This window comes from Neltuma alba, unplaced genomic scaffold (genome assembly GCF_004799145.2).
Source record: "Neltuma alba isolate B1F8T4 unplaced genomic scaffold, ASM479914v2 tig00011913_pilon, whole genome shotgun sequence".
Taxonomy (NCBI): Eukaryota; Viridiplantae; Streptophyta; class Magnoliopsida; order Fabales; family Fabaceae; genus Neltuma; species Neltuma alba.
Window position 1 is genome coordinate 260,006 of NW_021636507.1, and position 27,208 is coordinate 287,213.

At 33.5% G+C, this 27,208-nt stretch overlaps 1 protein-coding gene across 2 annotated transcripts; it reads right to left on the bottom strand.

Annotated features, from left to right (window-relative positions):
* Positions 1-775: 775 nt before the first annotated feature.
* On the bottom strand, positions 776-11,518 carry LOC114719352 (probable starch synthase 4, chloroplastic/amyloplastic). Of its 2 annotated transcripts, none has more exons than XM_028904830.1 (16): positions 11,245-11,518; positions 10,389-10,635; positions 9,298-9,361; positions 8,125-9,196; positions 7,997-8,048; positions 5,747-5,869; positions 5,583-5,658; positions 5,328-5,512; positions 5,054-5,248; positions 4,905-4,976; positions 4,109-4,318; positions 3,668-3,793; positions 3,201-3,350; positions 2,142-2,203; positions 1,985-2,060; positions 776-1,417 (listed from the first exon to the last, which is right to left on the bottom strand). In XM_028904830.1, exons 1-16 carry the CDS (start codon positions 11,382-11,384, stop codon positions 1,238-1,240), a joined length of 3,030 nt encoding a protein of 1,009 aa, XP_028760663.1. In that variant the 5' UTR covers positions 11,385-11,518; the 3' UTR covers positions 776-1,237. The 2 variants fall into 2 exon arrangements, with proteins under 2 accessions (XP_028760663.1, XP_028760664.1); XM_028904831.1 differs by having other exon boundaries at positions 10,389-10,628; positions 11,245-11,515.
* Between the last annotated feature and the right edge of the window lie 15,690 nt (positions 11,519-27,208).

Below are 27,208 nucleotides of genomic sequence, written 5' to 3' on the forward strand. Positions count from 1 at the left end.
GTGTAAAAATTGTGGTATTTTTCTTAAAGTATCACTTTTAATCGGTAGAAACTATTTATTTTCTTCATTGAAAACTTCCTATGTGAAATCAATAGAAGTTTTAAAAAAATAAAAAATTGGGAGACAAAATGAATTGTTATTTTTTTAGGATCAATGGTAATATTTTCTCTTTTGAAATTAGGATCGCATAGAAGTTTTTTCTGATAAATGGTGACAATTGTATTGACAATATTTCTACAATTGCTTATATTCAAATTTTCCGTGCATATTCTTGTATCACCACATCACCGCAATTTATACGATACTAGGGCCGTTAATAAAAATACCTGATTAAATATTAAACTGGCATGGTGGCTGAGTTGCATGTCCAATTGGGGGGGTTGGGGTTGGGGTTGGGGTTGGGGTTGGGGAGAAGATTCCTTAACAAATATATTGTCTTCAACGCCAGTTTAGATAGCATAGCGGGCAAGCTTTTGAACCCTTTATCGTGTGAAAATTGATAAGAGGCCCTTTTTTTTTTTAATAAAAAAAAGATTAGAAATGTTTTCTCTTTAATAATCTTTGAAATTTGTAAAAGTGATATCTAAACTCAACTAAAAACTAAGTAAAATTTTTAGAATTAAACTATTCATATTAAATTTAAACCATTTAAATTTTATTTCATACAGAAACATGGTAGGCATAAAGAGAATATAGTGCAAGCCAATCAATAGTGGGAGTGGGGAAGAAATCGGCAGTAACGAAAACAAGTGGCGAAATCATACGCTGGCGGTGCTAACATGCTATAGCAGAAAATATTTTCTATTAATTTCGTTGTAAGGCTTTACATGTAGAAATTTTTATACACTCTCGAATGTTGAAGAACAAAAAAGAAAGAATGGGGGCAAAAAAAAAAGTCAGAATCTTGCAAGGCGTACATGACTTCAAAGCACAATCTAGTAGTATTCATCATGACAGGATGCTCATTGATCAACCCAAAGGATCCCAGCCCAATGCAAAACGAGGAACCAGACGAGCACAGTTTCAGCAGCTATACATGTCCCAACCATGACCCATTCAATATATACATTCTCGAGCTAACGTGTTCATCCAAGCCAATTGTCCTCAATCGGCTAGATCCTTTTCATTATTTAGCAACCATCAAGCAATTAAATCTGAGATTTCATCACTATATATAAAAGATTTGAAACTTACAGCCAGTTTTTGCTTCAGAAGTGAGAATGAATAAGAGATTAGTTTAAGCACGTTTTGCTGCTGCCCTTGCTCTAGCTACAGCCTTTAAGTAGAGTTCCTCATATTGAGCAGCTGAAGAATCCCAGCTGAAGTCTATGTTCATGTCCTTCTGAACAAGCTTCTGCCAACTCTCAGGATTGTTCCTGTAGAGGTCAAATGCGCGTTCCAATGCACCGTTTAATCCCTGTCACATTTGTCCCATTAGATCATATCAAAACTGATGGCAAATTAAGGTTTCTCAAGTGGACAATAATGCTGGAAGCTTGGAAGGTGAGGCATGCAAGCTAGGAAGTGAAACAGGCCATGTTCGAATTGAGGAGAATCCAAGAGGATATATTTAATTTAACCTTTACCCCTAGTTTTTAATCCAAACATATCCTTTAATGAAAGAACCAGTGTGACATAGCTTGTCATGACTGATTTTAGAGGAAATCATTTTGGAGGTATCTATACTTTATCTTCATTTTTAACTTGGCACCTATATTATCTTCTTTCTTTATTAAATCTTTTAATTTTACTCTGTTAGCACCGTCGACCTTATAAGTTGGCTCTGTTGGCCCTGTTAGCCCTTGTACAGAGACTAACTAGTGATAACATTGTCATAATCAAGGAATTTAATAGAGAGAAAAAACTATAGGTACCATATTAAACATTGAAGTATAGATACATCAGTTTTATTATGCATGATAGTAGAGCACATAGGGCAGCTCTAATTATGAGACAAGTCATTTCAGTCATTTCACTAACATACCTGCTCATCAGCATTCAAAAATGTAAATCCATTTCGGAACTGGGAAGGTATTGTGTCATCATCAACATCAAAAACACTGCAAGATACAAAATTTAATTACTTTTCATAAAAGAAGAATCACATTTTCATGTGGTGAAATCATGTAGAATGTACTAACCTGTCATTTAGACCACCAGTTTTTCTGGCAATGGGGATGGCACCATATCTCATTGATATCATCTGCAAATAAGAGGAAACTGGGCACAGGTTGAAAAAGAGGAGACTAGGGAAAGAGTCAACAAGCTAAAATAAAACATGTTTTGTACTGAGATATGCATTCAGGAAAATATCTTGTTAATAGCGGCTACGTTGTCCGTACATCCCTAAGGTTTCAGTTAACAAGCAAGGACATGATATTTTAACATCTTTATGGCCTTGGTCTTATTTTGGATATCGTCTTAAAGAACACAGTTTCCTCCTTTTTCATTGTGAGGAACTGACGCAGAATCACTGAAGGAAAGTAAAATGTTATAGAAGAGATTATGCCAAAGTTGCAAACAAGTCAATTTTGACCCCTCATTGCTATGCAGCCCCACGTCACTGACCTCATGCCCTGCTGCCCTTGTTTTGCACTGCTAATACTATCATGTTAGTGTTAGTCATCACTGTTGTTACCGCCATACCACACCAATTCGTGTTCCATAACTTATACCGTGAAAAATGAAACTCTTAGATAAGCCCTTGAACCAATTAGCCTCACTTTCATAGACTTGGGGGTCGAAATCAACTCCCACTACCCCCCTCCATCCATAACCTTTCTTTCTGCATCTCTATCTTGCTCTCTTTAACACTTTAAGAACGTGCTTAACAAATATGAATGCCTTCCTTTTTGTTCACATTATCTGCCTCCATGACCATCTCAAATGACCTTTTTTTTCTTACTTTGTCAGGAAAGCAGAAGAAACGAATTTTGCCACACATGCGAGTTGGATTGCGTCTGATTACAGAATCAGTTAAATCAAGTGGACATACAACCCTCTATTATCAAGATAATTTTCTTTTCATAGGCACGTAAAAACAATACTTATCATGAAAAAAGAAATATCATGAACATAATGAAGCAAAAATCTGCCTGTCATATATATATATATATATATATATATATTCTAGAATGTGAAAATAATGAAGCAAAAACACAATTTTCCCCAAATTGCAAAAACAATCGTTTAGACTTTACCTGTGTTAGCCCACAAGGTTCAAAGATTGATGGAATGATGAACATGTCAGATGCAGCATAAATGGCATGCGAGAGAGACTCATCATACTTCAATATCAACCGTATCTGGTCATGATTCTGAAACTGGTTGGCAATGCCCTCAAACTCTCTCTAGAGAAGAGAAAAGTGTTAATCACTTGATAGAAACGATATAATTGCAAGTCTACAATTAGACAAGATAGAGACAACGCCTCGCCTAATCTTTTTCGGCAGTTTTCTATGTTAGTGCTTTCATTTAAGAACTAAATCAAACATATGACTATATTAAAAATTATTTTTCCATGACCTTCACCTCATTTTTAAGTTGATGTGACCTTTTTTTTTTTGGTTTTAAAAAAGTTTCTTTCCGTGATATGTTCTGTGACTTTCATCCGTGTACAAAGAAACAGCATCCCACTAACTTCAGGTACAAGGGAAGCAACTAAAACCTGAATATGCGGGACTGGACTTGAACCAAGAAGAAGAAACTGTCCTCTCAGCTCCAACGTTCGATATATTGCATGTCTAATCAGATGGACACCTTTCTGTGGCACCAATCTTGTTATGCAGCCCACCTATAAAATACGATTTTCTTTTTTTTTAAATTAAGCATCAAAGCATGTCCAGAAGGAACGATTCATACCAGATAACGTAAAGTTGTTTCACACTGAACATCATTATTGTATAGGGGGCACATAAGTAAGAATCAGGACTGGCACTTCAAATCAATATCAAAAAGAGATTGCATCATAAGCCGAACATTGACAGAAATCAGGATAGCATAAATTTGAATGACTGAGATATTCTAATTGATAGAAAATAGCAATTATTTCAAAACAGAAACTGACTGCATCGAACAACATCTCCATGAAATTAAAATTAAAAGTTACCAATGGCCTCCGAGCATCCGCAGAAGAAAGACCCAGTTTCCTTCTTATGGCTTCCTTATTCTCTGCTTTCCCTTGAAGATCATTTGCATTATACTGGACTTCAAGAAATGTGTCAGTTGCAGGGTTCCACGCATCAGTGTCGATACCATTTAAGAGACCAATGAACTTCTTGGAGTGAAAATTAAGGGTTGAATGGAGACCTCGTCCTCCCTGCATTGCATAGAAGAATATCATCCAAAAGAACAAGAAGAAGCCTGATCATCCAAAAGAACATCTTAGGAAAACTGCATGACTCTTTACAAACCATTCGAGCTTAAAGAACAGTTGACAATTTATATGCTATAAAGCAGGGACATAACTAATTTCAGTATTGTTGGCATGTCAGAAACTGACACTCCAAACATGTGTGTGATTAATTTCAGTAGTGTTGGCATGTCAGAAACTGACACTCCAAACATGTGTCAAAATCACACACACACACACACACAGATAGGCATCTCAAACACAGGTGGCCCCAACAGAATGATAGAATGAGACTAGAACACCATTGTAATGAGATAATAGTAGTTATTTCCTGATGTCTTTTGTTATTTAGGAATCAATTTTTGGGGTCCTTTACAGTATCTATTTGCTCTTTTTTAAAGCATTTGTTCACAAGATAAGACCAAGGCTTTCTCGTTTATTTCAATCCACACTTGTCGGAGCTTGTCCTCGCCTCACTATTTGGGTAAAAAAAATTGATATTTTGATAAAGCAAAACTCCATTATATCCACAAAATTGAGTTAAAAGCCATACCTCTGCAGTTCGCACCTCTTGGGCATAGGTAGGCGACACTGTTGTCACAATGTTAGAGAAAACAACTCCCCCCTGACAATTGGAATGTAAAGTTGTAATTTATTCTAGCACATGAATCATGATTCTAGAAAAGTTCTTTATTGTTGTACCTTGACTGCATTGACTCTATCAGGCGCTGAGTTGTCCTGCATTCTGTCTGGTCGGTTTAGATTGTCAACATCTAGACCACATGATCCCAATTCTGAAGCAGGTGCAGTGCCTTGATACTCAAAGTTGTGGCATGTAAAACATATTCTGGCTGAATTTAAACCCCTAGGAGCGTAAAGATCCCAATATAAAGGAGCCTAGCCAAAAAAATATCCAGTGTCATATAAGAAACCCAAAGAAAGAACAAGCTCACTCTAAAAAGATGACAGAACATACTACAAAAGCTGTTTGCCAATCATGGCAATGAATAATGTCAGGTTTCTTGCCGGCACGAAGGAGAAATTCAAGAGCTGCACGGCTAAAAAATGAAAAGCGTTTGAAATCATCATGCTCTCCGTAAAATGTGCCTCTCCAAAAGAACTTTTTAGGATGATGGGGTTCAATGAAATAAACAGGAAGCCCTGCATAGACAGAATTAGGTTACACCCAAGATTTAAAAAATCAATTAAAATGGAAAATTTAATGACCGACCTTCAATAGTGCCAACCCAGATTTTATTTTTAAATAGTTGACCATCAAAGTATGATTCTATCTCTACATCTAAAGCCTGCAAAAGTAATCAAATTATTATGAATAGTTCAAGACACTTAGGTTCTATCAACTAGACAAATTCATTTCTCAATAGAATATCATACCCTTAGCCCTTGGATGTGTTCATACTGCATGCAATCATATTTGGGAAGAACAATTTCAACAAGGTGTCCTTTCTTCTGCAAGGCTTTACTGAGACCACAGACAACATCCCCCAAACCACCAACCTATAACCAAAAAAACTAAACTTAATTATGAGTAAATATGGGTGAAAAATATTGCAACTGAAAGCAGAGAATGACATCCTGGGGTAAGTTTAAAAGGTCTAGAGTAAGAATCAGACAACAGAGACCTCACGTATAAATTACATGAGTTTAAGGGAAAAGCGTCAGAGAAAAATGAAACATCCCTTCCCAGAGTCCAAGCAGTAACAGAATCTGTCAGCTTCTTCAACAGATTCTTCCAATTGATCAGCCATCCTTTCTGGATAGGATTGATGAAATACCCTTGCAATTAGATTACCAATACCTTTGGTCCTAAATATAGGAGCTAGTTGTTGTTGGGGGGATTGTTTTGGTTCTCAATGTAAGACCCAAATCTCTTTTGTCTCCTATATTCCCAAGCCATCCCTATAATTAGGTTCTTGTATGATTTATAAGTTACATTGATGATACTCCAATGTAAATGATTAAAAGAAGGGGTATTTTCAGAAAATCAACACAATTTTTTTAATAGAAAACTAACTTATCTAATTTTTTTAATCGATTTGAATTAGATAACTAGCTTCTATACTTAGAACCAGAAGGAGTATCCGGCAATCTCTACTAATGAGAAGTTTGGGTATCTGACAAATGAAAAATTCAAGATTCTCATGTTTGCTAGGTCATAATGGAGATCTTCATTTTTCATTTACATGTAAGTAGGTATCTAAGTCTAACAAACATCATGCAAGCAAAGTGAAACCATGATAATTCTCGCGGAATATATAATTTGGAAACTACAATCCTACGTTGCCATCATCATGAATGATGTTTCAAATCACAATCGCATTTTCCATCAATGCAAAGCTAGTATCTAGAAGAACACTTTCTCCAAGCTGACAAGCAGATACAGGTATGATAAAACCACAGCTAACAAAAAATGCAGAGGGCACCCACATGAGCAAGCATTAAAAAGAAAAAAAGGAAAAAAAAATAGAAGAATTGAATTGCAGCCTCTGCATTCTACCTGTTTAGATTAGATTATCAGTAGTCCCAAATACCAGAGAATTAGGCCAATCCTAGTGGATCCTCCTGACTTTAAGCACTATGAATGGAACTAAATCAATGGCTGATGACATGGACTATAGCTGAAAACTATTATGGTTGAGATATATTCAAAAATTAGATTACTTCTGTGGATTAAATGCATAATAATAAGACAAAAACATGCAATCCAATGCATATAGTAAATATATTGCAAACTTGATTTAGATTTTATATACTTATTGATAGTTTTTCAACACCTTATGTCCACAACCGCTACCATATAAGCTGTAGGAATACTAATTGTACTATTAATAGTACTTTTTGTGCATTAAACTTAGCTAAACAAGAAACCTAGAAAGATAATCACTTTATATTTTCCCCACTACAAAGCACCAGATGACCTTGACTAATTGATTTCGGCGAACAGGCTATGGACCAAAAATGATGATATCTAAGCTGGTTGTGATCAAAGTAATTTCAGAAAACTAGGGTAGGAAAACAAAAACAACTGCTAAGGAGAAGTGATTATGAACATTGTCTAATCTGAATAGGTATGAAAATGATAAGCAAACTGCAAACTGACGGACCTGAAACTGCTACACAAGCACAATAAAACAAAAGATAGCTTTACATAATTGTCTGCCAAGTGATTTTTGAACATGAGAAAAACAACAAGGAAGACACAGCAGCATAAAAGCTAAGCATAAAATTTATACCAGTAGGACCAACATTAATAAACTGGTCTTTTTTTAACATAATCTGACAAGTTTGTTTCAAACATGAAAGAGATGAAACAAAGAAGAGTCTTAAATCCAAAATAAGAGGAAGACAGAATACATCGAATTTGTTTGCCTGAACATCATTAAACAGCATCCATCTTAGTAAGCAGGATGCCACATGATAACAATTTAAATATTAACAAGATCCATATACATTGCTAGAGATTGTTATAAAGCTTTTTAGAGATATTTAGCATTGAGGAAAGCCCTGCAAATATGCTAGAGACTATATGTAAACTATCCAGAGTCTTTCATTTTATAGCTCAACATGTTTTGTGCTAACAGAAAATTCTATTGAGAAAAACAAAAAGAAAGATGATGAGTTCACCTTAGCTACTGGTGCCATCTCTACTGCAATCTGAATCACATATAATCCTGAACTAAAGAAGAAAAATAAGGCATGCATAAGACAAGTGAAGATGCATTTGCTACAATTTACTATTTAAGAATTAATACCTTGTTGCAGAAGATGTAAGCCTAAGAAATGCAGAAATAACCTCCTGCTCACTCTGCTCTTTACAAGCCATGTAGGTATCCCGAATACCCCTATCTCTCTTCCACACCTTTTCTCTTAATAACATAGCATCATCTGTTGAAATTTTCTTTTCAAGGGACCAACCATCAATTTTAAGCAACAAGTGACTCCAAAATTCCAATGGCATATCTTCCACTGGTTCATTTAGTGCTCTTCTCTTGCTTTCTTCTTTTAGAGTATTAACTGTGTCTTGAAATTCCATCACTGACTCATGATACAACTGAACATAAGACTGCAGCTCTTCATCTGACTTTTGAATATGATCTTCCAACAGCTTTATCTTTTGTTGCATTAGTTCATTATATTTTTGTAATTTATCTGATGACAGCTTATAAACACTAGCTTCTTCAAGGGATTGTTCCAGTTTATCTACCTTTCTTTGCAAGTCCTGATTTTCTTGCAAAACTATTGTAGCTTGATCAGCTTGCCTTGTTGCCTTATCAAGTAACGATTGCAAATTTTCAACTTTTTCTGATAAATTCTTGCATTCAACTCTTAGGGTGGATAGTTTTGATACATCTTCTTGAGAAACTGACAATCTTGCTTCCAAGTTTTTTACAGCAGATTCCAAAGTTGTGCGTTCCTTTTCCAACATTACTAAACGTTCACCTGTATTCTTGACATCATTAAGCTCTTCTTTCAGTGATTCAATGACATTCTTTAGTGAGGCATTTTCTGCTCTCAATGAGCTAAGCTCCTCAGTAAGAGAATGAATTGTATCAGCCAGGGTCAGAGAGTACTGTGAATCATGCAATTCCGTGCCTCTTCCTTCAGTAATTCCCTTGCGAGTCATCTCGTTACCTAGCTTCTCTAACTGGTTCTCCAGGTATTCCACACGTATCTTCTCCTGGGTGGCAACTTTAATCCGTGCATCAGTCTCCGCCAACCTCATCTCCAACAAGTTCATTTCTCCTTGCAATGCTTCCTTCTCAGATAGAACCTTTTCAAGGTCTCCAATTGCATGAACTCTGGCTTGGTTTAAAAGATTGATGTCTGCCACAAGAACTTATACTTCTCAACAAAAGGTAACAAGCCATTATACTGTAAATATGGAGATGAGGGAAAATCGTAAGGGCTTCAAAAAGGCATCTTACTTCTCTCTGCACTTCTTATCAAGCCTAACAAATCCTTGACTTGACTACCTGGCAACTGCTCAGCCTGTTTCAAAGTGAAGTAATCAAAATCATCCATATATTATATAAAAGTAAAAGGTGTGAACACTGTTACTTTACTATTTATTGACATGACTGTTGATCTCTTTCTTCTTCTTCTTCTTCTTCTTCTTCTTTGGTGGGAAGAACTGATTTCCTCTTTCAAACTTTTGCGTGGATTTAAAGAATTTAGAATTTCCCTTTGCAATGCAAGGTTGACCTTAGTTTAGGGTAATAACAGCATAATTTTTAATATCTATCATTGTCATAGCCAAGTAAGGTTATACATGGGACGGTAACTATTTGTCCAGACTCTTGCACTGAAAAGATCACGCACCAAAATTCCACCCAGTGTTGAAGAACAATAAAGGACTCATGTTTGAAATTTTGACATCGGTAGTGAGACAGAAAGATTGCAAATAAAACTTGATTCAATACCAATATGTCCAAAAACAAATGATAACTAGGCCTATTGTATAAGATTCTTAAAACAATAAATTGTAAAGAAACTAAATCTTAAAACAATAAATTGTAAAGAAACTAAACTAAGACTACTGGAATCTGAAAACAACCCCAAATAATAACATGTATCAAGATTTAATACCACTATTGAAAATTCCTAAGTAAATCACATCCGACAATTTGTGAACCTTAAATTTCAACATAGATGAATACAAACAAAGTAAATAATATTCAGTACATGTCACCAAATATCAATTACAGATAAACCAATATGTAGGAATGTACTTCATGGCATACTTCTCAATAGAAAATAAATTACTTCTGCATATATGGCAACAGAAACCATTGTTATATTCTTTTAGCTTCCTCTTTCTCACGACATTTCAAAGAGAGATCCATGATGTAGAATGATTAACTATGAAATATCTAAGTAGGTGGTCCATAGATGTGTGAATGTGAACAGACCAACATCCAAACAGAAAATAATTGAATAAAACAGACAGAATTGCAAAGCAGATGTCAGAAGGAATAAATCCACAATTTCAAGCTACATGTCTAGTTGAAGTAGATACCAAAGGTGCTGGTTCAGCTAGTACAACAGGATTATTCAAATTCTCCACGTCAATATACTCGATATGATCTCCACTGTCACTAGCCGTATCAGTGTCAGCGTCTAGGATATCCTCGTTCAAATTTGGTATGCCATCCAAAGAAACCTTTCTAAGCTCAGAGTCCTCATCTTCACTTGGATGGAGATCTCCCTCAGTGGGAGGGGGTTGATGAGAAGCTTTCTTGATCTGTTGCTTTTTGTGCTGGGAACTATGAACAGTTGTATGAGTTCGTGCATGCTAACTACCAAATATACAAAATTACCAGCTAGCAAAGTATAGCAGGCATTATAGAAGTAGAAACAAAAAAAAATTTAACCAAATACAGATAACTAGTTCTTTTAATTCGGTTGACATTCAATTCCATTGACCACTAGATTACAGTTACACTAAGTGCAAGGAAAACGAGATGTTACATTTCATGAACAATACGTAGCATTGCCTAAAATAAATTCATTAACGCAATGAAATTAAGTTGTTTTACTTTTAGCTCCGTTAGAGTCTCAAAATTAACACATTAGATTCACAAAACCCTAATAGTTCTTTTACCAACTCATTCCGAATATGATTAAGAAATAACAAAAAGAGGCAAAGCATAGACAACAGCAATGAATCTCGTTTTCTCATGAATAGTGAAAATGAATCACGCTTCAATCAATGAACGAAAGAATGACAACAAAAACATTATGCGAAATCCAACAAAACCATTTCCCAATCCAAACGAAATCAAGTTGAACGAATTAATGGCCAAGAAAACTAATCAAACAAATCAACGCTTCCGAATCAACTAACATGTGGTAAAGCAAACTATTAGTAGCACCTGAGATTACGCTGTCGCATTCTACAGGAAGCAGTGAGAAACCGATGCGACGGCAAGGAAAAGCGAACTGCATTAGAGTGATTACAGCTGAGGTGACTTAAATTGCAGCAAAGAAAGCAAGTGGTGAGCTTCGTCGCCATATTTGTTCCTCAAGCTTTGCTGTGTGGCTGCGTAAAAACAGCATCAGAAGAAGAAGAAGCAGCCTTGAACCAAAAGCTTCCAGGATTCCGTGGGCACAACGTCTTCGTCTCCGGGACTGGTGAGTGCCACATGGGCTGTGTCTCTCGGGTAAGGAATAATATATATAAGGAACAAGACAGAGAGTGGCTGAAATTTGACTAAAACGGAGTGTGATTATGGAGCCGCCTTATCTAAAGATTGACGATACATAAACAAATTGCTTCATCCACGGTCCACACAACGTCATACGGTCGTTCATGGGTCCAACGCAGGGCGCCCGTTTTATCCTCACAACGTCAGATGGCATTGCGGGAAATTCCACCCATTTATAACCGTTACTACACACATGACAACTAGTTTGGTTTTTCTTTTTCTTTTTTTTTTTCCCCACTAGTTTGGGGTGTTGAGTTAGTTCTGCTCTTAAATATTAATTTTCTTTTTGTCTTCTACATGTATAAATTAATATATAGAATTCAATGTTATATATTTATAATTTTTTTATAACTTAAGGTGTCTCGAAATTTAAACTTGCGTTCTTCTTTTTATGAGGTCTTACTATTTTAATTAATAATTTGTTAGTTACATATTTGTTATAATTAATTAGGTTATTTAACTTTCTTAATATAACCAAATTAGTTTAATAGCTCTTAGCCTCTTACATTAAAGATGAGAAACGTATGAAACACATATGATAACTTAATATGTTGGCAAAAAAAAAAGGACATACAGTAATTTAATAATTAATTAAGTTAATTATTTATAAAAATTATTTCTGTTCATTTTTTAAAGGACCCCTTTATTAATTTGTGAAGTTACTCTCATGGTGAAAAAATCTTTTAAATATGCATAATTAATGAGAAAAAAAATTAAAAAAAATTATAAATTTAGTAGATAAAGTAAACTCAAATCCTGTGAACAAAGTCACTGTGAAAGATATGGCTTACGATGAGAAAGTAATATGCTACCTCCCACCCCGAATATATACTCCAATTAGATGTTTAATTTGATTTTAAATGTAAGAAATCAATTCATTTTGTCTCTTATAGTTATTCATTTTTTTCCAAGTGACTGCATATGGTAAAGGATTTTCATTCTAATATACATGATTAATAACAGTATTTAAAAAAAATATATTTATTACAAATAACTAATTTAATTATTTTTTTTAAATATTTACAAATTAGTTATTTAGATCATATTTTAAGCACCAAAGGTGGTATTATGTTATAGAATTTTCTTTCCCTTTTTTTTTTTGTGTGACACATTTATTTTCCTATTAGAGACAATTTTATTTGAGGCATTATCATGCACTAAATGTAAGCATCTTTTCCAGCAAAAATTTGAACTTTAGTTGGTCACCTTGTAGGGACTAGCCTCTCCCACTACACCCAACTGTTGAATTTTTCTTCCCATTTTATACAGCATTTGGGAACGCACAAAACCCACACGTAATTTATAGAATTAGAGTATACTGGAACTAAAGACACGATAAAATTAAATAATCAAATATGATGATAATATTAAAAATTATTATTTCCGGACCTGATATTTGAAATAGTAATAGATGTCAACAAACATATGCTAATAATCGTCCTTCGGGTGTAAATGATTGTTCAAAATTTAAAATTATTTAATTATTTAATATTTTAAATAAAATTATTTTAATTTAACACTTGAAGTAAAAATTTAAAAAATTAATTTGATAGAAGCAAACCTAGTTTAGACTGACCAGCGGAACATTTATAGCTTACATTAGGATGCAACGCTAAGAATTCGAAATTCAAAAGGTAAATATTACAATTCTTGTCGTTTTATAATTTCGGGAACAAAATTTCACATTGATAGTTTAAATTTTTTGTTCGTTAATATTTTCGTTTCTTTCATGAAAATCATCTGAGTAAAAAATTTGTAATTATTTTTTAATATTTATGTGACATAAGGAAAACATTAATGAGAAGCTAAGAACTTATAATAACTTCTCATTTTTTTTTCAACCAAATGGAACAAATAGGCGATTTTGAAACATTTTATTCTTTTCCTTTTCCTTTAGTAGATTATTTTCATCTCTTTTGTCTGGATTTAGTTTGGGTGCTTATCTTCCCTACTCAACTCTTTATAAGCACTGTCCAAATATAATTTGAATGATTGAGATATTTAATATTTCTAATTAATTATTTTTAAATGAAAATTATTTTTTAAAAAGTAATAATTAATTTTGTTTTAAATTTTATATCCATTAAAATAATTATTTTTAAAAATTAAAAAAATTAAATCTAAACTATTCAAATCAGATCTAGATGGTTCAGAACATGTCCTGGGTGGCCATCTTTTTTTATGAGCATCTTAATTGGATCCCAATCAATGTGATGACTGTATTTGAATGGGAAATAAGATGGATAGAGAGTGACAAAATGGAAAAAGGTTAATGTAATGTTTGGTCATTATAATTTCTCCTCTTTTTGGTTTTAGTTTTGGTTTTCGGGTATGAAGTTTCAAATTATAAGTTTTGGTTTGTTAAGTTTTAATCTATTTATAACTTCAGTCATTGTAGTTCAATAAGGATGTGGAGGTGAAATTAATGATGTTAAGTTTGCTGATGTGTCATTAACACCATTTATTCTGCTGACATGGCATGCTGACTTGGTAGCCGGACTTGATTTTAATTAAAAAAAAAAAATCACCTTCTTCATGGAATCACAGTGCATTCTTACAGCTGCTTCGTCAAAGTTTAAATCTCACTCTTCCATGAAAAGAATGAGCAGCAGTTGACATCCTCCGCTGATCATGTTGTTTGATCAAAGCTCCTCTATTGGCCAATGTGAAATGACTATTTTATGTTCTTGTGCCCATTAAAGTAGTAAGAGTAAGAAAAAGATATTCACCAAAAAAAAAAAAAAACCTGTAGGAAAAAGATGACTCTTCAACGCCGTCTGTGATAGATTGTGTACCATTGGTCAATATAAAATGGCCTTCATAACGTTACAATATAATATTTACTTCAACATCAGGACAATTGAGTGATTCAAATCTATTTAATAAAATTTCACGCTATGATACTTTTTAAGTAATTTGAAATTTATTTCTATGAAGTAGTTGTTCTTTAAAGTATGTCAACATGATCAAGTTTATTATAGGGTTAAGGTGCGCCCAGCACCCCGAACTATTTATCTAGGTGCGTCCAGTGGCCTAAAGTAATTTTGGGTGCATCCAGTGTCCTAAACTAATTAAAATAGTGTACCCATATCCCAAGCTAACAGAAATGTTATGTTTAACCGTTACTTTCCTGACTCAGCTTAAAGTTGACTCCAGATATTCTACATGGTAGACACATGGGCATCCAATGTGTATTATTTTTACTCAAAATTAAATTAAATTTTCTGTTAGCCTGGGATATGGGCGCACTATTTTAATTAGTTTAGGACACTGGATGCACCCAAAATTATTTTAGGCCACTGGACGCACCTGAGTAAATAATTCGGGGTGCTGGGCGCACCTTAACCCTTTATTATATTTAATTGCTATATAATATAATTATTCTAAATGAGAAGGAAAAACTAGATGTTACACTTATGAAAAGTGCGTAGTATTCGCCTAAAAGAAATTCATTAATGCAATGAAATGAAGTGATTTTACTTTTAGATGCACTAGACTGTCAAAATTAACACATCAGATTTACAAAACCCTACTAGTTTACTCACCAACACATTTCGAATATGATTAAGAAATAACAAAAAGAAGCAAAGCATGTACAGCACCAATACCTTCTCCAGCGTATGACTGGACTTTGACTATAAATATATACTATCTCTATTTAATTTGTCTGACTTATATATTAATATATAATTTAATGATCATCTAAATATAAAAATTATAAATAACACATGATATAATTAAACAATCTTTTTAATCTTTTTAATCTTTTTAAATTAGTGAATTGGATAGTATATATTCAGTAGGTTTTTCTTAAAAAGAAAATGAAATGTGATCATATAAAACCGCGCTTCAATCAACGAACGAAAGAATGGCCATCATGCGAAGTCCATCAAAACCATTCCCCAATCTGAACCAACTCGTCCAACCAAATCAAGTTGAACAAATCAATGGTCAAACAAATCAATCAAATAAATCAAGGCTTCCAAATCAATTAGCATATGGCAAAGTAAACGATTAGCAGGCAGTGAGAAACCTATGCCCTGGCAAGGGAAACCGATGTTAATATCTTTTAATCTTGTTGACAGATAAAATATCTGTTATGCTAATACTATCATTTTTTTTCCAAAAAAAGATATTTGAATAAAAATATTTAAATTGATAATTCATTTCTAATATTTTTTTTTGCCATCACTTCATTTCTAATATTTATGTGACACGACAAAAACATTATTGAGAACTTAAAATAACTTCTCCTAATATTTCCAAGCCATCAAGGAATCAGGCATGGTAAAAGAATTTAAAAAACCATTAAGAGTTTTCTTTTTTTTTTCTTTGCTTTTTAAAAAAGGACGGCATCTCCAAGTTTTAGTGATGGCCCTCACATATGGCGGAGAAATAGAATGCATGGTTACATCAAATATTACCACAAACAAATGCAAATAGAAAAAAGACTTTCTAGCACCTAAGGTCCTAATGCCAAGACATCAAAACCCAAGAAAAAAATAGGATGACAGTAAAAGTCTTACAAATATAAAGAAAAAAGGAGAAAATATTACAAATAGAACAAAGGAAAAAGAAAAGAAAAGATAAGCATCCTTTGAAAAATTTGATAATCGCCCTTGACTTTGATGGTGACGATGACTGCTGTACCTAAAGCATGAAGGAACATTTTCAGCGAGGAGTGTTTGTGAGTTATGACCACCTCATTTCAATTTATACAGAGTAGTCACACACACACACATGCATATACTATCTCATGTCTTTATATAAGAGTTAGTTGACCAACTCGAGTAAATTAAGAAAGTTTGTTAAGTTAGTTATTTATAATAAATATATAGTATATTTTCTAAAATACTCTTACTAATCATGTGTCTTAGTTAGAACCACAATTTGATGGAACCGTTAACATGTGCAATTACTACAAGAATTACTTTGAAAAAAATAGATAAATATAATAGATTGAGATATTATATTTAAGACTAAATTGAATGTCAAGTTAACTTTTATTAACGACTGGAGGTAGTATATATTCATTTCTTTAAGAGGCAGAGGGTGAGGGATTTTCATTCCCAATTACCTGAATTGTTGCATCATTGTCTTGGTGGTCATCAAGGATTGTTGCATCATTGTCTTGGTGGTCTTCAAGGATTGTTGCATCATTGTCTTGGTGGTCTTCAAGAATATGCTCCGCTAACAAGTCCCTGCGGAAAATGAGAAGGCATAAGTTTGAGAATTGACAATTGTATTAATTCAATCATTAGAAATATAACCTCATGATAATTTGTGCCCTAACTTGGACAGAGAATTTTGAATGTTGTATCTGGGAATAATAAATGTACTCCTTTAATTTTTTTCAAAAAGTACTTGAAAAAAATGTAGTGAGTGTATATACAAGAACTAATAAATGAAGGAATTTGAAGAAGTCATTGAAGAATTAAATAGCTAGAAAATTTCTGCCAAAAGAGAGGCATGTTTCAAGAAGTTGAGAGTAAAGAAAAATACTAAAAATAAGAAAGAGTCTTAGAAGTAAATTTCACTCCAATGAATCTGTATACACATAAGAAGAGTAATAATATTGGCGGATTCAGCGAACCAGATAATTGAATACTGAGAAACAATTTATATGAAAACACTACCAGCTTCTCTACTTGCATATAATATGCAAAATATGATACTTATATCAAACTAGTACTTGGAATAAGGGATCAACGCACCTTAAACACCTGCCATTTAAACTGATGTATGGAATGTGAGAGATTTTCGGCCAAATTTCCTCATCCTTGTCAAAGCATCGCTCTTCGAGAAGCGAGCAATCCCTAATGTGGAGCATTAGTAGGGAAGGAGGCATCACTCCTCCTTCTATTTTCTCAAGCTTGTTAGAATACCGAATTTCTAGTAGTTGAAGAGAGGTTAAGTGTTGAAGCCCTGTGCAATGCAATGTGTCAGAATCAGTAGAGATGAGAAGCTCAGTGATAGTTGGAAGGTGACGCCATACTGCATGACATGACAGTAACTTGTCACACTCTATTATCTCAAGTCGTTTTAAACTCGATGGTAAGGACCCTGGTGGGAATGGCCCCATTTCTGGACATCCTTCTATGCACACTTCTTCTAAATTTGGCAGAAGATGTTCCATGTCATCAAACAAGGACGTCAGAAACTTGCAATTGCAAATGGAAATCTTTCGGAGATGAAGAAGAGGTGCCTTTGAAACCAAACAAGCCTTGAGATTTTCACAGTTTCTCATGTCTAACTGTTTCACTGAAGGGGGAATATGAATCACAGGAGGTGGCACCGCGTCAGACAAATCCCAGACAACTAAATATTCAATATGCAACTCCACAGACAGAGACCCCAACATGCGCGCACTTGAAATTGCCAGTCCGCGTAGGGAAGGTGGTAATTCTTGCTCTTGCAACACTACATTTGGACTTTTAATTATAGCTAAACTGTGAATGTTTGGACACTGTGGGATAGAAGAAGCAAGCAGTGGACATGATATAATATCCAGAACCTCTAAAGAAAGAAGTTGTCGAGGTAGATTTCCAATTAATTTGGGACAATCATCAAAGCGAAGGATGCGGAGTTTAGGAAAAGCTTGCATATCAATAGAATGCCATTGTTGCCAGGAGATCATATCTTCAAAATAAAGAGTTTCAAGGGAGGGAAACGGTACTATTAGTGAAGCACAACCATTTGCAGCCTTGAAAAACTCAGAACCCACTGTCACCACACCTCGTAATCTTCCAATTCTTAAGGACCTCAGAAAAGGTAGTTGGCCAAGTGCAGGAATTCTCCAACACTTGTTGCAATCAGTCAGCAGCAACTCAATCAAGTTGTCGTAGGAACGACCTCCTGATGACCAAATTGCATATGTTGTACCCCTATAACCGCCATCTTCCAAAATTTCTAAATCCTCATAAGATTCAAACTCGTGCTTGATACATATCTCTGTCCATGAAAATAGAAACAAATATTGAGAAACACTAAAGTAAGGATAACATAAACATTTCAAAAATGTTAAAAATATAGAATAAAACTTAAGCTGTGGTGCTGGTTAAAAAAAAAAAAGTTGTGATGGTCGCAGTTGTAGCAATATTAATTATAATAAAAATAAAATACTCTGATTACCCTTAAAGAATATTCTGAAAAGATCCTTTGAGTATTTCTTTAAGGGATAATTAATTTGGTAGTCCTTAAAGTTTCTAAAGATTTTGAATTAGACCCCTATAGTTATATTTCTTTTTATCAAAACCTTATACTTTGTTTCGTTAAAGTTTCAAGTCCTTCTGTTAATTAACCTCCCAAAAACCGTTACTTATGATGATAGAGATTCAGGTGGCATTAAAGTGGCTCTATAGATATCAATTAATGCTTGCGTTCTCTCTCCCCCACTTAAAAGCTCATGCTCTCTCTCTCTCTCTCTGGAAACCGATTTAGGAGCAGAAAGGCTTCTTCTTCAACTGGCGACAGTTAACAATATCTTAATCTTAAAAGCTATTTTTAACAAGGAAGACGACATAGGTACCTATATAATTAAAGATGTGTATAACTAAAGATGTGTAGAACCCAAGAGAAGAACCTTGAGCAAAGTTCTCTACATCAAACCCCTTCTCATACTCATTTAACGACCTTATATCTTTTTGGAACAAGAAGATCGATAAAACTGTTGAAAGGGTCTATATTCTAGAGAAGAAACTCTTGAAGCAAATTCAAGGTAATGATTGTTGAGTGCTAATTTCTTTCTGAAAATCCGTTCAAGTGAAATATTTTCTACCGGGAAAAAATAGCCTTATATCAGTAGTTTGAGATGTGTTGGTTGGATTGTTTCAACAATTAGATTATTGGTGCTGGGCATCGAACTTTGTAATTTAATTTGTCAGTATGTGCTTATTTTGATAGTGGCAACTTATTTCTTGTTTCACAGATTCCACACCTCCCACCAATGTGGCAAGTCTTTAGCAACATCACTGTCGGAATACACACAACATAGAAGCAGGGCGCTAATGTTAATGGAGGAGTAGAACCAGTTGAAGGAAGAGTCCTCCTTCTTCTCAGTAGGCAGAGATGAACTGGTTCGAAAGACGAGAGACGAATGCAAGCATTGATATCTATAGAACTACTTCAATGCCATGTCACTCTCTTTCATCATCATTAACGGTGTTTGAAGGATTAATTAAAAGAAGGACTTGTAGCTCTAACAGAATGAAATATAAAGATTCAATAAAAGGAAATAAAATTAGAGGGACCCAATTCTAAATCTCATAAAACTTTAAGGACTAACAAATTAGTTATCCTTTTTTAATTAAAAAATATTAAAATAAATCTTATTTATTGCTTTACCTCTCATTATATTAAATTTCTGGTTTATCTTTTAATATTAATATTTATGAATGATCTATTTAATATTTTTACTAAATTAAGACATAACTTTATAATTTAATTGAAAATACATATATATAATTACAAAATATTTTCAGATAATACATATATTTAAAAAATTACATCACAAGTAAGTTTTAATAAATAAACGACATTAAACATTTAAATTTATTATAAAATAAAAATTTATATTTATAAAATTAATTAAATTTATAATATGGCAATCGATTTAATAGTGTGACAAAAAATTTAAAATATGTATTAAAATTATTTTTTTAATTTTAAACAAAGATATATCATATGTGATTAAATGATAATTATTAAGTAATATTTGCATTAAGGAGGGGTGTTTTGGTCAAAATAACAGGTCGATCCTATAATTTAATAGTCAACTAATAGTTGGATGGATAGAAGTTGAATCTCAATACTAGAAGGAAGGTTTGTACAATATATATTTCAATTTTAAGGGAGGTCTATATAGGTTTTCAAAATAAAAAGGAGGTTCTATAACTTAGGTTAAATAGAGGGGATGTTGATGTATTTTACCCTTATAATAATAAACTACGAATTGGCCAAAGCTTGTAGCAAATGAGCAATTTCAAATAAATTTTATGCTTTGACGCTATGTTATAACATAAACTTTTAATTAAAACAGGATAATTTATTAGGTTTGCAAAAGCTAATTACATGCAAGGCTTTCTAAGAAATCATGTTTAACGAACTACGAACACAGGCCAGGCTACACATCTAGACAAGTCATTGATTTTTAGAAAATCCAATTCGATATTCACTGTGTGCGGAAATGATTCTCCAAAGAGTATAAGAAGAGATAAGGAAGAAAGTGATGCATGATATCTTTAAGGCATGGCCAGCATTTTTTTTAGGGTTAATTTGTCCCCACCTATTAATATTATAGGGTACAAGTTAGGTTGACTGGTGAATTTCCTATATGATACAATGAATATCCTTGAATATCAATTGCATTATCAAAATTCAAGCCAAGAAAACAATGACTTTTACAAAGTGAGAATTTGACTTTATCTTTGCTTGTATTCAAAGATAAAGGAAACAAGTTTAATGTTGTTGTATGTTTGTATAGTGTGTCCTTTCTTCTTGTCTAAATGGATTGATGGTGAGAGGTTTATATAGATCATAAAGTGATTCCTTGCAAAGATGCCTCTTAGAGCAATATCTCTTCAACTAAAAGTCATAACCATATGTTGATTCATAAACCAACATAATTTAAATAACTGAAAAATATTTAATATCCTTTCCATGAAGAGTCATACTTTTTAATATGTAAGATTGCCTTAAGAATTGGTGGAAGGTTATCATACCTTTCTATATGTCTTTAGAAATTAACTTTGGTATCTTTTAGTATTGTAACTACCGACACGACCTTCATATAAATATATATTAATTTATATGAAGACGTAAATCCTCATATAAATATATTAATTTATAGGACACAACCCTCTATCTAAATTTATTAATTTAATAAATTTACATAAGTACATGACTTTCCAAACAAAAAATACAGCTTTTCATTTTAAAAATATTCCCAACACACTGGACTGTCCAAATTACGTGCTCATCATTGCTGATGAGCAACAGAGAGAAGGGAAGGCTAAAATGAAATGAGAGAATTGGGAGATTGAGAGGAAAAAATTGGGAGAGGAAGAAGGCCAAGGAAAGGATAAAGAGAAATAAATACAAAGTAATTTTACTTTTTTTTCTCATATTAAAAATTCACACAACTTCATTATGTTTTCCTTTCTCTCTTCATTATAAGTATATTCTTTTAGTTCTTATCATAATAAATACTCTTTAAGCTTCCTATTCTTATTATAAGTACCTCTTTTATATAGCATAATACATGTTTTGTTTGAAGTATTAAGTTTTTTGGCCCAATATTCCTAACTTATTATAAAACTTCCCAAGTATCAAGACTCCTTTAACTATAGAGTGTAATTTTAATATTTTAAAATAATTAATTAATTTTAACTAACTTCATTAACTTATGTAAAGTTGTTATGATGATTATAATACGGACTAGAGATAGTAACATTTTAAAATAACACTAAGGATATAATATGAAGACAATATTAGTGACAACACATGACAAAAGAAAAAGGATCAATAACTACCTTCAGCCTCCGTGTAGTTCACTGAATCTGAATCTTCATGCATATCCCTGCACCCAGAAGAACACCCTTGTTTTACACACACACACACCAACTAATAATAGTTCCACCCAAGGTAAAATGTTTTAAATACAAAGAAAAAAATAATTAAAAACAAAAACATTCATCTTAAATGTAATCACATGATAATTGGTGCACCAACTTTTATAGAATTTTGAATGACGACGTATCTGTGAATAATTAGTATATACTCATTTTTCAAGAAGTACTTGAATAAATTGCAGTAACTTGTTGGCTTGGAAGGGAGTAAACGATTTGAAGTCATTGAAGAATTAAATAGAGAGAAAATTTTCAGGGGTAAAAAGGCATGCTTCAAGAGGTTCAGAGTGAGGAAAAATACTAAGAATAAGAAAAAGTGTCTTTGAAGTTAATTTGACTCCTCCACAAAAGAAGAGTAATAGTAGTATCATATAATTAAATAATGAGGAACGTTTTACATGGAAGCACTCCTTTGTCTGCTTGCGTGTAAGATGCAAAATGTAACACTGAATATTAAACCAGTAATTAGAGTAAGAGATCATATCAGTGCACCTTAAATCCTTTCCATTTAAACTGATGTATGGAACGTGGGAGATTTTGGGCCAAATTTCCCCATACTTGTTGCGACATCGTTCTTCAAGAAGCCCGCAATGCCTAATGTGGAGCCAATGTAGAGAAGGAGGCAGCATTCCTCCTTCTAGTTTCTCAAGGCTGAGAGAATCCACAATTTCTAGTAGTTGAAGAGAGTTTAGATGTTGAAGTCCTGTGCAATGCAATGTGTCAGATAGAGTAGAGATGAGAAGCTCAGTGATAGTTGGAAGGCGATGCCATTGTGCATGACATGACAATAACTCATCACACTCTCTTATCTCAAGCCGTTTTAAACTTGATGGTAAGGACCTTGCTGAAAATGGCTCCATTTCTGGACATCCTTCTATGCTTAGCTCTTTTAAATTTGGGACAAGACGTTCCATGTCATCAAACAAGGATGGCAGAAACTTGCATTTATAAATGGAAATCTTTCGGAGATGAAGAAGAGGTGCCTTGGAAACCAAACAAGCCCTGACATTTTCACAGTTTCTCATGTCTAACTGTTTCACTGAAGGGGGAATATGAACCACAGGAGGTGGCACCGCGTCAGACAAATCCCAGACAACTAAATATTCAATATGCAACTCCACAGACAGCGACCCCAACATGCGCGCACTTGAAATTGCCAGTCCGCGTAGGGAAGGTGGTAATTCTTGCTCTTGCAACACTACATTTGGACTTTTAATTATAGCTAAACTGTGAATGTTTGGACACTGTGGGATAGAAGAAGCAAGCAATGGACATGATATAATATCCAGAACCTCTAAAGAAAGAAGTTGTCGAGGTAGATTTCCAATTAATTTGGGACAATCATCAAAGCGAAGGATGCGGAGTTTAGGAAAAGCTTGCATATCAATAGAATGCCATTGTTGCCAGGAGATCATATCTTCAAAATAAAGAGTTTCAAGGGAGGGAAACGATACTATTAGTGAAGCACAACCATTTGCAGCCTTGAAAAACTCAGAACCCACTGTCACCACACCTTGTAATCTTTCAATGCTTAAGGACCTCAGAAAAGGTAGCTGGCCAAGTGCAGGAATTCTCCAACACTTGTTGCAATCGGTCAGCCGCAACTCAATCAAGTTGTCGTAGGAGGAATGACCTCCTGATGACCAAATTGGATATGTTGTACCCCTATAACCGCCATCTTGCAAAGGTTCTAAATCCCAATAAGTTCCAAACTTGTGCATAATACATATCTCTGTCCATGAAAATAGAAATAAATATTGAGAAACACTAAAGTAAGGATAACATTAACATTTCAAAAATGTTAAAAATATAGAATTTTTTTGACCTTGAAAGTGTTAAAAATATAGAATGAAACTTAAGTTGTGATTGATGATGGTCACATTTGTAGCAACGTTAATAGTAACAATAAATTTATAATAATTATAAACTGCAAAATGGTAAAACCTTGTAGCAAATGAGCAATTTTAAAAAATTTATGCTCCTACGAGATTGTGTTATAAACAAGGGCGGCTCGGATAACTAATGGAGCTTGACTAATTAATATTGGTACAATAATAAATAGGACGAAAATGAAATGTAGCACTCCCTTTAACACTTAATATAAAAGTTAATTTGAGAGTTAAATTTGATTATAAGTATAAGATCTTAATTTTTTTATTTATTATTTTTTTCTTCAAACTAATTTATCTAACTTATAAATTGATAAATAATCTAATGTTATATAAGGATATTTTAAGGAGGTTATGTCACATTTGTTATAATCAACTAATTTGACTTCCTTAATCTATTATCCAAATTAATTAACTGGCTCTTATAGTCTTATATTGAGAATCAAAGATAGTGATAAATATTTTAGATAGGTTATTGGAATCTCCTATAAATAGGAACAAATTGATGCTTCAAAAAACTCTCTTATAAAAAGCGACGGGGGCAGTATTTTCTTTGAGATGCCGAGATGATGATTAGCTTTCCAGAAAAGCAAGTATCACGTTTTTTTTAGAAAAATCTAATGTAATATGATTTCCTAACAAAAAGATATGTGTATATATGAGAAATAAATTATTCCATGAATATTTTTGAAAAAAATATTGTGTATATGAAGAATGAATGTATGTGTGTGTGTGTGTGTGTGTGTGTTAGGATGTATATTAAAAGCAGTATATATGTTATGGTAAGCAAATATACTCTATTTGGTAATTCGTTGGCAAAAAAATAGGAATTTAATTTTCAATGTCTGCAAAATGTCACACAATGATAGACACACATCATAGGTTGAAGTGTACATAAACCCTCACACAAGATAAATAATTAAAAATTAAATTTTACTCCCTCCATTCTTTTTCATAAAAATAATTAACCAAATTACATTGTTTGAAATGTTAGTTAAAATCAGTTGAAAACAATAAATATATTAAAAGATATAACATTTTTGTTTAAAAAAAAACTCATTTATGTGGAAGAGAGAGAATATGTCAGAATTAAATACAATGATATAAATTATATGGGTAATTAAATAGACAAAAATGATAAATTTATAAATAAAATTTGAGACAATTTCTACGTCTCTTGTAAAAGAAAATATATCATATTCCACAGTTGTCTCTCTAAAAACTTATAGCACATTAATGCAACTAACTTGACCACATGCAAAGAAGTAAAAGTTTGTAAATTTACAAGTTTGTGTACTCATTTTAACAAGTAAAAGTTCTAATCTCATTGGTTGGCCTAAAAAAAAAGTTCTAATGTCATTGGCGCCGCCGCGCCAGATCTTTAGCGGTGGTGGGAGCTTTTCTTTTTAATAATTGAAAATAAAAAATAATTTCCAAGCAATTCCTTGATCACGCAGAGTAATTTCAGATTGTATTAGGATTTCTCTGCAATTATTTCAATTATGTGGGACTTTATTGCAATTCTTCCTAAATGAAATCAATTACTGGTTAAGTTCTTATTATGAGATTTCTTACTAATTTTTCTTTAAATATATATCCTCCAACAAACTCGGCGCACCGCCAGACGGCCCAAACCAAGGAAAAGAGAGTGTGTGGGAAAAGTTATGAGGATATAAGGAGATTGAGGAGGAAAAATTGGGAGAGAGGAACAACGGTTATGTTTTCCTTTGTCTCTCGGTTATAGTCATATTCTTTGAGTTCTTCCAAAGTCCAAAAAATAAAAATAAAAAAAATTAAAAAAGAAGAAGTATAAGTCAATGATGAATTGAAGTTACAAGCGGTTAAAATAAGAATATCAATGGCAAAATAAAGAGACGGGGGAAAGGGAAAATACCTTTTGTTGAGTAATCCATGCGTTCCACGAATTGAATATTTTCCAAGTTGCTTTGTAGATCGTATACATGAACTCCACAGTAAATTTCTTTTTCGTCTTCCCATGGTAAGCTCCAAATGCCAACGTTCACACTACTCCACTCATTTGTAATGGGGAATTCAGCAGTGCGAATCATGCTTTGCGTATCACATATATAAATATGATTAGTCTTTATTGATGACAATGAACCCCAAAAAGAAGAAATACCCGTGTTGGGGACCCCATCTACGCCCCCATCGAATTCACACTCGTGGACATAATTCTGGTCATCTTTAACAAGAATCCAGAGAAAAGTCGTTGGGAACATGTTACGAACCCAGAATGACGCAAACTTTCCCAGACTATAGTGATAATGGAGCCCTTCTGGAAATTTTTCTCCAGGCAAAACAAAGTTTCCTTTCCCAGATTGAAAGTTCATTGCCTGCCAATTGCATATTGCCAAAAGAAAAAAATCACAAACACATAAGTGATAAGAAAAGAATATAATCATAGAGAGAGGGCTTGGGGGGTGCAAATACCTGTTCCATTACTTTGTTTTTGGATAACTTAGTCAATGATGAGCAACATATGGCACTAAATTTTTCCAAGTTTGGGGGCATCCCTCTAATATGCTTAAGTTTTTTGCACTCATCCAACAAAAGATATTTCAAATTGTGATACTCTTTGATGCATTCCGGAAGAATTGTGAAATTGTTAAAACTCAGATCTAAATGTATCATATTAGTGAAGTTAGCAAGACAGAAAGCAAGAGAATCATCTGATAAATTGCAATGTGAGAAAAAAAGTTGTTCCATTTTCAACGCCATTGCTGAGCAACCTACACTTGCTTCACCTCCACCTTCACACATCTTAAAATGACTCATTCCTTCACAAGAATTTGCTGTCAGTTTCCAAAGGTTTGGTAATGTACAAATGCTAGCTGGTAGTTGCGTAAGATTAGGACATTCTTCCATGTGTAAGATTTCAAGTCCAATAAGATTGCAAATTGAAGATGGCAATTCCGTGATTGCTGTCTTGTCTAAGTCAAGTGTTTGCATTTTTTCCATCACGACTAATACTTCTGGAAATGTTTGAAGACTTGAACAACGAAAGAGGTTGAGATGTTTAAGAGAGGTCAACTTAAGGCAAGATGGCAAAATCTTCAAATTTTTGCATCGCATAGCACTCAATTCTGTCAATTTATT

Bases quoted from the DNA above. Each gene is read 5' to 3' on its own strand.
- LOC114719352 (XM_028904830.1), bottom strand. From the start codon at position 11,384: ATGGCGACGAAGCTCACCACTTGCTTTCTTTGCTGCAATTTAAGTCAC. The intron at 8,049-8,124 runs GTATTAATTCTT...TTTCTTCTTTAG, and splicing joins CTTACATCTTCTGCAACAAG to TTCAGGATTATATGTGATTC. The intron at 2,204-3,200 runs GTAAAGTCTAAA...TCTTATTTGCAG, and splicing joins AACCTTGTGGGCTAACACAG to ATGATATCAATGAGATATGG.